Here is a 15,528-nt window from a genome sequence, read left to right as displayed (position 1 = left end):
GCGCATGTCGGGTTCCTGGCTCGGTCTTCGGCACACACCGAGGGTGGTCAGTCCATGCCAACCTCTCCCCTCCCCAAAGCACGGGCCTGAGGCACCGTCTGGCAAACGAGCCTGTCCTGTGGCACCTCAGCCCCTGCGGCCTGGAGCCCACGCGGCGACTGGGCTTCCAGAAGGGCCCTTGTACACTCGCCCTCTGTGCACAGCTCTGAGCAGCTCAGGCCCCAAAGGAGGGGGCCTCTGCAGGGCAGGGCAGAGCAGGCCCCCACCCCTAGCTCGGAGGCGTGTCCTGCCTCCCCCGACCCCCCGCAGCCTCCAGAGCACCTCCTCCTCCTCAGCAGGTCTCACGGAGCACCAGACCCCAAACCCGCTGACCGGTGGACACTCGGGCCTGGCCACGGGGCCCCTGTGTCTCTGCCAGCTGCAGAGGGCGCCATAAGGCAGGTGGCGGTCTTCCCACCCCGCATGGGGAGGGGCTCGGTCTGTCTTGTCAGACAGCCCAGCTGGGCCCTGCAGAGACCACCGCCTCTAGTCCCCTGTGTCCTCAGGCCAGGGAGTGGCCCACTCTGCCCCTCAGAGATCCCAGTTCGTTTCCCCCTTTCTTGGGACCCTGGGAGTGGGTGGCCAGGTGGCCAGGTGGCAGGGGAGGGAGCTGGGGCCGAGGGGTGCCTGCCCGGCCTTCCTGTCCGCTGTGCCTGCTGGCTGGTGGCCGCTCCCCACGCCCAGCCCCAAAGCCCTGGGCCCTGTGTCTGCACCTGCCCCAGCCCCACCCCTGTGCCGCAGCCAGACACGCAGGACTGACTGAGATGCACACAGGGCCACCGCAAGAGCTGACACCTCCCACCCCTGTGGCCCCCGCCCCAGGGCCCAGCCACGTTCCTCCAGGAAGCACTGCGCCCCCGGGCTACTCGTGCCCTCCAGCCTCCTGAGACAGGGCCTGTCCCCATCCAGCCCTCCCAGAACCCGGGCCTGCTGGGCACACAGAGGAAGAAGAGGAGCAAGGAGAGAGGGCAGGCGCCCCTCTGTGCCCCCAGCTCTCTGGGCTGTGCCCACGCGCGCCCCGTGTTACGAGGAAGCTGAGGCTCTGAGGACAAAGGTGGCTGCTCTGGCCTTGCCGGTGGCACAGTCTCAGGCATCGGGTCTCGAAGTCCCAGCTCTGTGCCCTGCGCAGCTCAGAGCAACAGCTGGCCTCCCCCGGCCCCACTCAGGTCAGGGGGCCTCGTCTGACCACCCCACTGTGGCCCACTGCCCAGGGCACTGGCCCTGCAGGGTCGGAAGCCAATCGAGTCATTAGAAAATCCAAGGTGTTTATATAAATAAGAGTGACTCCCGGGGAGGCAGCGAGGGGGCGCCTTGCAGGGCCGCCTCTCGGCTGGAGTGTGGGGGGCAGCATGGGCTTCTCTGACGAGCCCACGACCACAACAAAGCTCAGCTGGCATCACCCCTGCCCCGGCCAGCCTGCGTGACCCCCAGCCTGCGGTGCCCAAGCTGCGTGCTGTCTTGTGCTGGGCTGCCCAGCTCTGCCCGGCCGTCCTCCCCGCGGCTGCACAGCGGGGGTCTGTCCATCGTCTGCCTGCTCGAGCCGCGTGCAAGGAGGGCCGCCCTGCAGCTCCCTGAGGCTGATGTTGCACCTGGAGCTGACGCCTTGCTCAGGGGCCTCTCCCCGGGGCAGCGGGCCCACCAGGGATAGTGTGGACCCTGGACGCCTGGCAGGGCCACCAAGCGCCCTGACCACAGGCTGGAGGTAGGATGGGGAGCACCTCCGCCGCGGGCCTCGCCAGGGGGCTCTCAGGAGAGGCCTGACCTTTGGCAGGAGGGTTGAGGGAGAGGCGGGGGCCAACTGGGTCCCCAGCTGGGTGCCAGCAACCCTGAGGCTCCTATAGGTCCTCCAAGGGGATCAGCATCCGCTTCTCCACGTTTCGGCTCTTCCTGCCCCCGCCAGAGCCACCAGCCGTGTCAGGGTGGGTGCCGGGTGAGGGGTGCCCATCCTGGCCTGGCCTGGGGGCCTCGTGCGTGGCCTGCTGCGTGTATTGCTGGTAGGCAGGTGAGAAGTTGTGGATGGCATCTTGCACGATGTCCTGGGGGCTGATGGTCTCCCTGAGGCTGCTGGAGATGCTCTGCATGGGCGCCGGGGGGCCTGGGGCGGGCGGGTGGGCGGTATGTGAACACCCCCCCACCCCCCTGCAAAGACCCCATCCCACAGCACGGCCGCTCAGCCCCGCCTCCCCAGTCTGCCTGGCACATCTGCCCCCACTGGTCCTGGGCTACCTCGGGCTGTGGCTCCTGCAGTCCAGGTCTGGCCATGGTCAGCAGAGGGTGGTCCCCAGCCCATATCCCTGACCCCAGCCCTGGGACCTGTCCCTGCCCAGATCCCTGCCAGGGGCCATGTCCCCCTGGAGTTCCTGAGGCACTAGAGAGGGGCCCTGGGCTGGGCTGGGTGAGCTCTGCAAAACTATGGCCCCAAAAGGCCCATCACTGGGATGTCAGACCTCACCTGCCCCCGGGGCTGGTCCCAGTGTCTGTGTGGGGGGCAGGGCACGCCTGGCTGGGGCACCGATCCCCTGCCACCGGAGGAGCCCTTGGGCCTCTGTGCCACCAGAGCTCCAGCTGACTCAGAGCTTAAGCCTCTGCCCACCTGGCCCCTGCCCCACTGCCGGCCTGGGCTACACGCAGATGAGGTGCCGGTCCTGAGCCAGACACCCTGCGATGTCTCCCTGCCCAGCAAAGTGACATTCCTGGGCCTCCTGTGTGGGATGGACACAGCCCTGGTGCCGAGGGCAGGGCTGTGACGTTCCAGGTGCCCTGGCTCAAGGGCCCAGCATACCTGGTACGTTCTCCTTCTTCTCTGAATACACCTGGCAGGTGAAGGCGTAGCGCAAGGCGATGGAGGCAAAAAGCATCTCGATGCAGATGATGAAGTTCTGGTAGCCGGCGGCCAGCGTGCCGGCCCCCACCGTGCTCCCGTCCAAGGTCTGGACCTCGGCGAAGACCCCACACCTCTCCAGGATGGCCAGCAGCATCCCTGGGGACAGTGGTAGCCACTCAGGCACCAGCCCTGGACGGGAGGCTGGGCTGAGCCGACCCCCCCAGAGTCCCCACCAAAGCTGGCCCCAGGGCTTGGGGGTCTGCAGGGGAGGAAGAGGTGCAGTGGGCAGGCACCCCCACAGGCAGGGTCTTGGCTGTGCCCGACCCCAGTCCTGGGCCCCAGCTCCCAGCTGGAGGTCGTCCTCCTCTGCAAATGGGGGCCAACTGCCCATGGCCTGTTGGGGACCAGGACTCGGGAGATACTGGCATGGCCCCCCTGCACCTCTCTCCACTGACCTCGGGGCCATCCTGGCTGGTGGGGACCTCCCCACTTCCCTTGCGCCCAGGCGCTTTGCCGGCCTTACACTGAGAAGGCTGTGTTACTGACCTGTGCTACAGCTGAGGAAACCGAGGCACGCAGGACCTGGGGATGGAGGTTCTCTGGACTCCAGCCCCTGCCTCAGCAGGCCTGCCCCCCACCCGGCCCCACACACCCTGCCAGAAAGACAGGAAGATGACGGCTTTGATGGTGAGGAACTTCAGGACAGGCTCGAAGGGCTGCAGGAGCTCCCTGGTGGCGAAGTAGAAGAGGAACAGGGCGTAGAGGGCCAGGCTGACCGAGGCGTTGTAGACGAGGGTCACGTACAGGTAGCCGCTGCTGACGCTGGGCCAGGGAGGGGCTGTGGTCAGGGGGCTGGTGGCCCTGCGCCTTCTGCTCCCCTGCTCACCCCAGAGCCACTGAGCCTGGGCCCCGCTGAGACCCAGGCAGGACCCTCCCCAGGGCCTGCAGGGGAGCAGCTGAGGGGCCAGGTGGGCACAGGTGGGCCCTCTCTCTCCTCGTGCCAGGACCCCATCCTCTCTAACGAGTGACCCCTGCCGCCCTGTCAGAAAGCCACCCCCGCCCTCTGTCACACACGTGCATGTGCATGCGTGTGAATGCACCTGTGTGATGCCTGCATGTGTGTGTGACAGTGTGTGACCCGGTGCAGGGCTCCTTCCTGTGCAGGGGTGACTGCCCACCTGCTCGGCCGGCAGGTCAGGGTGGGCCTTGGCCCCCTGGGCCGTGCACCCTGAAATCCAACCCCTGTTCTCCTCGGGCAGGTCCACTGCAGGGGGGTCTGGGGCCATCACTGCCTGAGCTGTGCAACCCTGGGGTCCTTGGCCTGCTCGCTGGGACAGGGCCTCACCCTGGGGTTTCCCCGGGGGGAGGCGGAGGCCCGGGGTCTTGGCCTTTGCTGACATTGGAGTCCTCGTGGTGAGGACTCGGCCCCTTGCTCAGCTGGAGGCTGTGCTCTGCCTTGGACAGCCTGCTAGGCCCCTCCTCCTGTGCTTGGCCTTACCTGAAGTCCCCATCACTGTATTTGTCAAATGCCTGGAGGCAGATGGTGACCAAGGCCATGACGGGCTTCACAACGCAGAACTGCAGTGTGGCCTGGGTGGTGGGGGGTGGGAGTGAGGGCAGGCACGGCACACACTGGGCAGGCGGGCACAGGTCTGGCCATCCTCCCTAGTGGGCGGGGGGAGGGTGTCTGGAAGAGCTGGCGGGTGGCCCCACTCACCTGCTTGCAGAAGCGCAGGAACCCGATGGAGTAGGACATGCCCCGGAGGCAGCAGGTGCCGTAGAAGCAGCTGGACCTGGGGGTGAGCAGTCCCTGAGGCAGGGCGCGGAGGACGTGGTCCCGGCGCCAGCCTGGCCGCTCCGTCCTGGGCATGCAGGGCATTGGTGGGGGCCCTGGGCGAGGGGCTTACTTGATGGGCTTTCCCCGGATCTCAGCCATGATTGCGCTCTCGCCCCCCAGGTACTGGAAACAGAGGCTCAGGAAGCTGTAGATGACAAAGGCTGCGCGGGGTCGGAGCGGGTGAGCCCTACACAGAGGCTCCTGCCAGACCCTCCCAGGACTCCATGGGGCCCATTTCACGGGGCTCCACGCATGGCTCCGGCCACTCCCGCCCAGGCTCTGGCAGTCCCCCTGCAACCCCTCCCTGAGGCCTGCCAGCGTTGCTGGTCCCAGCCATGGGGGCAGAAGGGTGGGGGCCCCAGGGGATGGCCCTGTGTGTTGTGTGCAGGCCCCTGGGAGCCCCCACTCGCCTCAGCCCGCCGCCCAGCCGCTCACCTTCGTAGCAATCCCGCACGGAGTCCAAGTAGATGTAGTACTGGTGGCCTCCCAGGAGGAGGAGGCTGAGCCAGGAGTCGAGTGCATAGATGGGCACAATGAGGAGCAGGCGGATGATGTAGCGCTGCTCCTGGGGCACGGTGTAGGAGCGCAGGTGCAGGTAGATCTGGGGGCGGAAGTGGGGTGGGGCTGCGGGCCACCAGCTACCTCCCATTTTCCTACATTTTCCTACATTTTCCGGTTTTCTACAATGAGCACGCTTACTATAACTAGAGACAATAAATATTATTCCATTGTAATCAGATACATATTTACATATTTAATATATAAGTATATAAATATGCATTTCTGATTACAACAAAATAATATGTATTTTTAAAAACTTATTTATTTTTTTAGAGACAGGATCTCACTCTGTTGCCCAGGCTGGCCTTGAACTCCTGGCCTCACACGATCCTCCCTCCTTGGCCTCCCAGAGTGCTGGGATTATAGGTGTGAGCCACTTCCCCCAGCAAAATATATTTTTTAATTGACAAAAATTGTATGCGTCTATGGTGTACAACGTGACCTCTTGATACACATATTCGCTCGGGAATGCGAAATCAAACTTACGAACATCTCCACTTCCTCACATACTTACCTGTTGCTCGTGGCGAGAACATTTAACATCTACTCTCTCAGCAGTCGTCAAGTACACAACACATTGTTACTTATGAGAGTCACCATGTTGTTCAATAGAACTTTTATTTATTTTTTTGGTAAATAACTTCCTTGGGCATGAGATACCCCCAGCCCAGCCCAGCCCCGTTTGTTCTCCGTGAGCGCTTTGGCAATGGGCTCACTCACTCACTCACACATTCATTCATTCAGCAAGAATCTCCGAGGCTGCGAAGTTCAGACCTGGGGAGGAAGAGGGCGCGTCACGGCGCCTGGCCGGCACCGACACTCTGGGAGTCGGTTTGGCTTTTGTCCCAGGGACATTAGAAGGACTTATACCCTTTGCCTCCTCCTAGTAACAAATCTTCCCAGAGATAAAGCAAAAGGTTTGTGTACAAGGACGTTCATCACAGGGACACACAGTGACCGACCGTCAGGGTCACGGCGGGGGCCGGGCTGGTCACACTGCGGCATGACCGTGCAAAGGGATCTTATACAGCCAGTGACAAGGACGCTGGAAGAACATGCCCATGTGGGGAGGTGGTCTGCTAGACTGCAACATCTAAAATCACGATGGCAGACTAAGTAGGAGCCCAAATGTGTTAAAAACGCCTGGTAGAATGCATCACTGTGCTAGCCCTGGGCAGTGGGGAAATACAGGTGGTCAAGAGTTTTTGCCTTTAAGTCTTTCTAGATCTCCCATGTTTTCTACATGGACATGACAAAACAGGGTCTTTAAAGGAAGCAGCTGGCTGTTGTCCCGGCCCGGGTGCTGGGGGGAAGCCTTCCTGGAGGAGATGCCGTGAGTGGAGGTGGGCGGAGGGCAGGCCACACAGAGGGAGCCACATGTGCAGAGCCACGTGCCCCTGGCTGCCTGGGGCACGGCTTGGGGACTGGGGCAGGCTGGCATCAGGGACCAGTTCTTTATGAGGCACACACTCCCCTTGCCCGGGTGCAAGGGACAGCATGGCATGACCAGGCACCAGGAGACCTCTCCCGGGGCTGGTACCTCCGGGCTGGGCGACCTAGGTAAGCCACTGTCCTCCCTGGCCTTGGTCCCCAGCCCTAAGGTGAGGGCGCCAAGCCCCTCTCTGTCCCATCTTGGGCTTCTCGTGCAAGGGTGGGCTTGGTGGTGGGCTTGGAGGCAGAAGCTGCAGCCCAAGCAAACTCCACGAGCCCTGCCCTGACTGCAAGGCCCCAGGAAGCCAGGCTGCAGCCACCCACAGCTGGTCCCCAGGTTTGCAGCTCAAACACTGCCTCCTCTGGGATGTCCTCTGTGATGGCCCAACAGGAGGGCCCTGTCTCCGAACTGCCTGGGTGGCTCTGTACTCTACCTGGCCTGCCCTCACACGCGTCTGCCTTGTGCTCTGCTTATTTGAGGCCACACCTGGGCAGTCTGCTGACTGCCCCACCCCTGGATCACCTGCCAACCCACACCCACCCCAGGGCCACGTGAACCACCCTACAGGGCAGCTCTGTGAGCAGCTCGCCCCTCCGCAGCCCTCCTTGGCCCCCCAGTGCCTCCACCAGCTGGCATTCAGGGCTGTGGCCCCTCATGACCTGTGCACCAGCTCCTCTGCCCCACCCCTGCTTAAGGGGTCTCCTGGCGGTCTCTGAGAGCTCCATGGCTGTCTCCCGGACCCCACGCTTGGGGACCGCTCTGGGCCGGGGGCTGCTGTGGCTCGGGGCTTGGGAAAGTTGCTTCCCACGCGAGGAGGCTGAGGGGAGCCGCCCCTCCCGGAGTCCTGGCTCCTCCAGCCCAGCTCCGACTCTGCTCCCGCTTCCGGCTGGCGGCTCCCTGCAGGGCAAAGTCCAAACCCTGCCAGCCCTCCCCAGGACCCACGCCTCTGCAGGAGGCCCTCTCCCCTCTGGCTGTGTGAGCTGGGAAGGACTGTGGGTCTCTCTGAACCTCAGTCTCCTCATCTGTGAAATGGGCCATGCTGCCACCCTCAGTGCTCAGGGCGGGCAGGGATGACGCAGCCTGGGAGGTGCCCGGCTCCCACGCGCCATGTCCTGGGGGAAGCCTGTGCTCTCCGCCTGCACCCTGGCCTGATGCCACCCCTCAGGGCCCTGGGCACTATTCCTCCCGCCCAGCTGGGCCTCCCGTGTCTGGGTCAAGGGCTACCCTTGAGGTCCTCCGACCCTAGCAACACCCGTGGGGCTGGGCTGAGCTGCGGCCATGTCCTGGGAGACGGGGGTCCAGAAAGAGGCTCAGGGGCGGGAGGGCTTACCTGGTGGCAGGTGAGGACGAGGGCGGCCCACACAAAGATGCCCGAGACCCCGCGGGCCAGTGCGGAGGTGAGGAACAGTTGGGAGACACCCTGGGAGCCGTTCCCCAAGAGGTCCACCTGCAGCCCGGCTGGCAGGGCCGGTGAGGGGCTGGGCTGCGGCCAGGTTGCTGATGCCAGGGGCACGCCGGCCGTCCCCAGGAGCCCCGAGGCGTTGCGCATCTGCAGAGGCAGCGAGGACAGGACAGGGTGGAGGGCAAAGGTGCGGGCCCCAGGGGAGGAGCTGGTGCAAGGATGGGAGGAGGCCGCGGGACGCCAGGAGTGAGCTCCCCCAGGCCGTGCCCACCAGCGACACCAGCCTGGGGCCTGGCTTCCTCCCACCTGGGGCTCAGCCACATGTGACTGGGGTGGTCCCACTTCACTTTCCCCGTGTGATGCCCTGGGCTTGGGGGCAGCTTGTTTAAGAGGTCAGAGACTGTCTTCCAGCTGGATCTGAGAAAGGGGGGAGCCACTGAGTCCCAACTGCCAGGGGAGTGGCCTCAAAGGGCTGCAGGAGGAAGAGTGCAGCCCCCGCCCTGCTCCCCCCGCCCAGCACCCGCCCGCCCCCAGGCACCTGCCCACCTGACAGGGCCCCGCTGCCAGGTCCCTCAGCCGCCCCGTGCCTGCTCCCTAGCCCGGGGCTTGCTCTTCCGTCTCTTGCTGACCTGCCGGGCACTGGGTCTGTCCCTCTCCCACACTGGGAGCCTGTCCGGCCTCCTTCCCTCCCACTGGCCTGCGTCACAGTCCCAGCACCTACCCCTGCAGGCAGGAAGCTCCTCCGCCCAGCCCTGGGAGGCCCAGCCTCCGGGGACGCCTGGCTGGTCATTCTCAAGGCCACGTGGCCCCCACTGGCGCCCTGCTGTGGGTGGGGCAAGGCCGCTATCTGCACCTGGCCGAGTGGGGTGGCCGCCTCCCCAGCGGCCCACCTGAGCTCCTGGCTTTGGGGAGGGCAGAGAAGGGGCAGGGGAGCAAAGGCCTGTCCACTGTATCCCTCCCTTCTGTCTGCTCCGCGGCAGCTGGCGCCCAGGAACCTGCTGGCCACCAGGTGCCCTCACCTGCCTGCGTCAGGTGGCCCGGCAGCTGCTGCGGGTGGGCGGGGCCTGCTGTGCGGGGGGAGGGGGGTGATGAGCTAATGGTGCAGGATGTCTTTTCGAGGGGCAGAGGGGGTGGGTGCACAGCATCATGGTGTGTGCTTACTGCCACGGAATTATTCACTTAAAAGAGGTCACTTTATGTTATGTGAATGTCCCCTGAATTAAAAAGAAAGTCCAAGCCCCAAGAACTGTATTGGAAACATTTCTGTTTTTGTGGGGGGAATGCGGGGAGTGTCAGCCTGGTTGTCACCCTGCAGGGCCCCTGCAGAGAGAGGCTCATCAGACCCTGGCTTGGGAGGGGCGGTGGGGCCCTCAGCCCCTGCCCGCGCTCTCTGGTGACCGGTGGCTTCCTGCCACCGTGGGGACCATTGCGAAGTTCCCTCCCGGTGCCGTGAGGGGGCTGCAGGCTACCTGTCCTTCCTGTTATACACCCGACCCGCCCACCGCCCGGGACGAACAGGCTCAGAGGCAGAACGACTGGACGGCTGCTCCCCCTTTAGAGGAGGGGACTGGGGCGCATCAGTGTGTCCAACGCCCTGAAGGGGCGTAAGGGACCAGGGCCCATCCACCCAGACACCCCACCCACTCTCCCCACCCCCACCCCCACTGTCCTGCCCGGGAGGCCCCGGCCCAGGACGAGCTCGGGAAGCGGTGCCCGCCTCGCCCCACACCTGGAGTGCTGCCTGTTCCCCTGCCTGGGACTTTCTGTACCCACTTTTCTCCCAGGTGATGCCTCGTTCCGCAGTCTCACGTGTCACCTCTGGAAAGAACATTCCCTCTGTCCCATCACCCCCTTTAAATTTCAGCTGCGACTCCCTGTGCGCCTGACCGTGTTTGCCATCTACCTTCCCCCTACGGGAGCTTCCAGAACATGCCAGGCCCCAGTCTGTGCTGGGGATCACTGAACACGTGTCCTGCTCTGTGGGTGGCCCTTTGGCCGTGGGCCCCGACTCGGCCCAGGCATCAGTGTGCAAGGTGGTCTGCAGCACCTGCAGCCAAGGTGACCTCCTACCGTTCACAAGGTGCTCCCCCTGAAGCCCCCTGCCCAGCCCTGCCCGCCACACCCGTGACCTGCAGAAGCACTGGCCCCGTGTGTGGGACCAGCGCTCTCTGGCCTTGGACACTCACGTCACCACTTCGAACAGTTATGAAGACAGGCACCATCACTGCCCGCGAGTGACAATGGCTCGAGACTTTGAAAGGTGAAGATGTCAGTGTTGGCGCATGAGCAGGGCTGGAAGGGACGGGGAATCACCTTGTCCAGCCCACTCATACTGTAAGTGGGGAAATGAGGACTGGCCCCCAGTACAACATGAGGCCTGAGCTCCCTGGTAGCTCCCTGCCCTGCCCTTGGCCCAGGGCCACATGCCGCACACCTCTGAGCACCGAGGTCCTTCCCAGGCTAATGTCGGGAATGACTGAGGGCACAGCAGGAAGCACTGTGGCCAGATGTCAGAAGGACCTCCCTGGCTGGAGCCGCCAGGGCCAGGCTTCCGGGAGGGCTCTGAAGGGCTCTGGCTTTGCAGACGCTCAAGGCCTGGGCCCTAGACACAGACCAAAGGCCTTTCAAAGCTCAGACCTTTCTTCAGAGGCAGATCCCACTGTGGAAAAAGGCAGCACTTTCTGGCAAGGCCAGGGAGGCCTGGTGACCTCCTTGGCCCACAGCTCTGCCAGCGGCGAGTGTGGGCAAAGGGCCTTTGGCATCAGCCTGAGCTGACTCATGGCCCCTGAGGGTCCCTGATCCTTGGAAGCCCTTTCAGCAAGGGCTACCCCTTGGCTCTGGTGGTGGAGGCCAGGCCCAGTGTCACAGTGGTTGTCACAGCTGTCCCACGCTGCCATGTTCTTGTTTAGCCACTGCCCATAGGAAAGCTTCTAGAGAGCCTGGGCTCTGGCCCCAAATCCTACCCACTCCAGAACCTCCTGCACACTCTGGGGAAATGACTTTGCCTCAAGAGACAGATTTGGCCACGCCCCTCTTCCTCCCAGCACTGGGCCTCCTAGGCATTTTACAAACCTGGGGCTCTGGGAGCCTCCTGCCCTCTCTACCCAGCCTTTCTTCTTTGGCTTCCTGACTGAGTCACTCCCAGAGGCAGCCTCAGCCCTCAGCTCTTTGTCCTGCCCATGGCCTTGGCCACCTTGGCAGTCTCTTTGCCTCTCTGGGCCTCTGTTTTCTCACCTATAGAATGGGTTTAGTCGAAGGCCTCCCCAGTGCAGGAGCTGGTGAATGCCGGCCTGCCTGCCCCTCCGCCGGGCCACACTCTGCACCAGCTGGCATCTGCCTCCCGCCCCACCGCCTCACCCACCAGGCTCTGCCCTATCACACATGCCAGGCACTACCAGGCTTTCTGCCAAATCCCTGCCCAATAGGCTCCTTTCAGCAAGGCCAACCGTTTGGGGTCCTGGGTGTGAAGCCCAGCTCTACCATTCCCCAGTACACGTCCCTGGGTCTTGGTGTCCCCACCTGTAACATGAGAGCAGCAGTTACCGAGCGGACACAGTGAGACACACAACACGTGCACGTACCAGGTGCTGAGCGAGCACTGGCTTCCCTCCTCCCACCTCCTGGCACGCAAGTCCCCTGGTTCCTGAGTCCCCTAGATGGGTCCTGCCCTCACCCGTCTGGCTCTGAGCTGGTTCTAGGACCTCCCCAGCAGGAGCCAGGACTCTCCAAGGCCGGGACTGCATCCCCCACTTTCCCTGGCCCCCAGACCTAGCCTGTTCTAGGACAGTGAAGGCCACCCCTAGTGAGCCAGGGTCCCAGGTAGTGTCCAGTCCCCTGCCTCCCCCTCCCCGGAGGGCCCTGGTCCCAAGTCCCACGGAGACTTTGTGGGGGCCTGGCTGGGGCCCTCCTCACCCCAAGCTGCTTGTATGCTGGATATCTGCAGTGGCAGAGGGTGGATCTGTTAGCCCATTTCACAGACGAGGAAACTGACGCTCAAGGAAGTGACTTCCTGAGGAGGGTCCCATGAGGGGACGAGGGAGGATGGGCTGCTGCCCCCCGCCCCGCCCCGCCCGTCTCCCTTAGCCCAGCCCAACCGCACTGGGGCAGGCCCAACACAAAGCCGGGTCATCATCCTCGAGCCTCACTCTGGCCTCAGAGGCAGGGCAGAGCCAGGCCAGGACACACTGTCCCTGTCCCTCCTGGCCAAGGCTGGCCCCATTGTCCACAGCTGCCATTTGCCCAGGTCTGGAGGTACGGGTCATGCCTCACCAAGCCCTTCATGTGCCCTGGGGCCCTGGAACAGAATCCTCTCCTCCTGTCCTGTGCCGGGGCGGACCCCATGTCATGGCCCTGAGGCCCCAAGCTCCCCAGAGGATGGCCCTGGCTGAGAGCCCACTCTCGGTGGGCACTGCCAGGTGGTGCGGACCCCTTCCCCACTTCCAGCGGGTCCTCTGGAGGGTGTGTTCGGGAGGCCCGGCTTCCGATGTGCACACTCGGTGTGGGTTTGGCAAGCAGATCCCTGCCATCGTGGGGGCCTGGGACAACCTGCCCTGGGGTTGGGGAGGGCTTGTGGCCCCCCAGCAGGACCTCACGCCGGGTGTGGCCCCACAGTGGGAGGCAGAAGCCAGACTGCACCAAGCTCTGGCAGTGGACCCAGGGGTCAGGACCGGGGTCCCCAGGGAGGGGCAGTGAGAGGCTGGCCGTTCTGCCACCACTCACAGGCTCATTCTCCACTCACCAGCGGCAAGAGGCTGCTAACCCAGCCCATGCAGGACAGACCTGCCTGCCCAGGTACCTCTGGCCATTGTCCACTGTGACCAGGAGACCAGGCTCCTGGCAGCTTCCAGCAAGCCCCAGCTGAGAAGCTGCCTGGCCAGTCCTCAATCTCCATGCCCTCATCCCTTTTGCCATGGCCCTGGCACAGCTGCCTGCCTTCGACCCGGTGCCAGCCCCTCCCAGACTGCCTGCCCTGCCTGACAGGGGCCTGGGGCAGGGGCCAGGCCTCCCCTCTGCCTCGCCGCCTCCACTGCTGAGCCTGAGAGCTATCTCCCCTGGACCTGCTAGGGCAGTGTCCCCCGCCGAGCTGCACAACCAGGTGGGACATGCTCGGGACCTGCAGAGGGGACTGGGAGGTGGCAGGCCTCGACACCCGGCTTCCCCAGGCCAGCCCCACCAGCTCCTCTGTCCCCCCTTGAGGCCCTCCCCTGCTGGGCACCTAGCAAAGTGCCAGGCAGCGTTGGCCAAAGCAACAGCCCTGCCTCAACTAACACCCACCACCAAGGTGTGGGCATGTGGGTGCCTGGGACCCTGGGAGCCCGGCTGTGATCCCACACACAGGAGTGGAGGGAGCAGGGGTGCAGTGGCCAGGCCGTGGGGCTCCGCGTCCCCCAGCACTACCCTGCAGGCCAAGGCAGGCCCGGACAGCACGTCAGCCCAGCCACTGCCTTCCCTGGAGACGCTGGGACCACTTCTCCCTCCTTTGGCCACCTCCCAGCTCTAGCTCCGTCCCTATCCACGTGCACACCTTCCTGGGAGCCAAGTTCCATGTCCCGCGGCCTCCTGGTGGCCATGACTCCCGCTCCTCGCCTGGGATAGGAGCAGCCCTCTGGGTCAGACCACACTGGTGGGGGTCCAGGCTCTGGCCTCCCATGGTGTCTGTGACCCTGGGTAAACCCTGATACAACCTGTGCCTCGGTTTTACTGGCAATCCGAATCCCTGTGTGCTGTGCCTGGGCCGGGCAGTCCGAGCAGGGACTCAGGCTGGCCTCCCTGTCACCTGCCCTTCTCGGGGCTGCAGGCTGCTGCAGCACGGGAGTGCCCACCCTCTCGGTCGGACCCCCGGGACTCAGAGTCAGCCTGGAGTCCCGGCACAAGTGCGGGTGGCCCTCCTCTCAGCTTCTGGCCCTCGCCGACCCTGTGCCTGTCAGCCCAGACCCCAGGTGGGGCTGTCTTGGGGACACAGCTCTTCTTCCTGTAGGTCTCCTGCCCTCTGTCCTGCCAGGGCCGCCTGCAGCTCCCTGCCCCTGTGCCTGTGTCTGTCCTCCAGGCCTGTAGCCTCAGTCCCCAGAGAGAACCTGCCAGGGCCTGTCTACACCTGCCTTTGCCCCAGAGAGAGCTGCCAGCCCAGGTGTGCACCCTGGGGGACAGCTTCAAGCTGGAGCTGGGGCAGGGGGTGCTGACCTGTGCCTGGACTTGCCAGGCTGGCCTGAGACCCTTTTCTTGTCACCAGGTATCACCCTTGGGCTGACAGGGCCCCTGGCTTGGAGGGTGGAGATGGGGTGAGCAGTGGAGGGACTTCAAGGAGTGGGCTTTCCCCAGGAGCCCTCGCCCCACTGGAGTGCATGGGGCCCCAGCCCGATGCCACACCCCTGTGTGCACGGCCCACGCACACACACCCACACACCCAGCTCACCTCCCTGGCGGCTCTCGGCTTGTGGGCAGGTTTGCTGCAGGCCACCAGGCCTGAGGGGGTGGCCGAGAGGGTGCCCACCCTGCCATGCGGCCTCCGGCCCTCTTGTCCCCTCCTCACGGCAGCTGAGGCAGCCTGGCCTGGTCCTGTGGCTCCTGAGAAGCCCTGGCCTCTCCCCAGACCCAGGACACTCCTCCCAGCCTCGCCCCGCCCTGCTCCGCCCCACCTGGCTGGCCCTACCTGCTTGGGTGTGACCGATGGACCACACCCTTTGCTGTCCCCCTGCCCACTCTGGGACCAGCCATCTGTCCCATGTGCCATCCCCCTGCCTCTCCCCTACATCCGCAACAGGTGTTAAGGCCTGGGTGAGTCTGGTCGTGGCCATGCAGGCCATTTGACACAGTGCAAGGGTCCAATGAGGGGCTGCAGTGCCTGCCCCTGCCCCCTGGCCCTGTACACACTGTCCTCCCTTTCCCTCCTGTGGTCCCTTTGCCCCTAAAGAGCCCCATATCCAGGAGCCTGGGGTGGGGGGGGGGTCTCACGATAAGCATCTCCGCCAAGCTCTGGTCCCTGCCCCACACACCACCGACTGATGTCTGGAAGCGAGGTCCAGTTTACAAAAGGAAACAGCTGGGAGGCGCAGGACTCCAGCTAGCAGGGGGGTGCCGCGTGGGAACCCTGGTCTATGCCACGTCTGTGGCGAACCTTGGGGAAGCCCTGCTTCCCTCACTGTGATGCTCAACTACAGAACCAAGGTGCCAGGGCCCCCGTGCTGTCTTCGTCCCCCTCGTGCTGGTGCTGGTTTCTCTGACTTCGTCCCCATCCACCAGGCCGTCGTTCTAGTCACTCACCGAGGGCTCCCGTCCTGATTTCTAATTTCACTCCCAGGTGCTCTACAAACTAGCCAAGGTCGGCTTACCCCTTGGGTCCCTAAGGTGCCGCTCGCTGTCTCATTCCACAGCTATCAGCATTGGTTCAGGTGGGTCCAGGCCTCTGTCATCCCCCTGCAGAAGCCGCTTGAAAG

At 64.3% G+C, this 15,528-nt stretch overlaps 1 protein-coding gene across 4 annotated transcripts; it reads right to left on the bottom strand.

Moving 5' to 3' along the window:
- Positions 1–1,317: 1,317 nt before the first annotated feature.
- On the bottom strand, positions 1,318–11,385 carry TMEM184A (transmembrane protein 184A). 4 transcript variants are annotated; one of them, XM_069485851.1, is made up of 9 exons: positions 11,330–11,385; positions 8,024–8,242; positions 5,136–5,301; positions 4,771–4,861; positions 4,581–4,656; positions 4,362–4,453; positions 3,516–3,685; positions 2,822–3,019; positions 1,318–2,134 (listed from the first exon to the last, which is right to left on the bottom strand). In XM_069485851.1, the coding sequence occupies exons 2-9, from the start codon at positions 8,240–8,242 to the stop codon at positions 1,875–1,877; spliced, it is 1,272 nt and encodes a 423-aa protein (XP_069341952.1). In that variant the 5' UTR covers positions 11,330–11,385; the 3' UTR covers positions 1,318–1,874. The 4 variants fall into 4 exon arrangements, with proteins under 4 accessions (XP_069341952.1, XP_069341950.1, XP_069341949.1 ...); XM_069485849.1 differs by lacking the exon at positions 11,330–11,385 and adding an exon at positions 8,725–8,747; XM_069485848.1 differs by lacking the exon at positions 11,330–11,385 and adding an exon at positions 8,634–8,697 and having other exon boundaries at positions 8,024–8,512.
- Positions 11,386–15,528: the final 4,143 nt, after the last annotated feature.

The sequence above is a fragment of the Eulemur rufifrons genome, chromosome 14, assembly GCF_041146395.1.
Source record: "Eulemur rufifrons isolate Redbay chromosome 14, OSU_ERuf_1, whole genome shotgun sequence".
In the NCBI taxonomy this organism is placed as follows: domain Eukaryota; kingdom Metazoa; phylum Chordata; class Mammalia; order Primates; family Lemuridae; genus Eulemur; species Eulemur rufifrons.
This window is presented reverse-complemented; position numbering and strand designations above follow the sequence as displayed.

Coding starts and splice junctions, on each gene's coding strand:
- TMEM184A (XM_069485851.1), bottom strand. CDS start 8,242: ATGCGCAACGCCTCGGGGCTCCTGGGGACGGCCGGCGTGCCCCTGGCA. Junction 4,454..4,580: donor TCCTGCGCTTCTGCAAGCAG/GTGAGTGGGGCC, acceptor CCCACCACCCAG/GCCACACTGCAGTTCTGCGT. Junction 3,020..3,515: donor CTTCCTGTCTTTCTGGCAGG/GTGTGTGGGGCC, acceptor CACTGTCCCCAG/GGATGCTGCTGGCCATCCTG.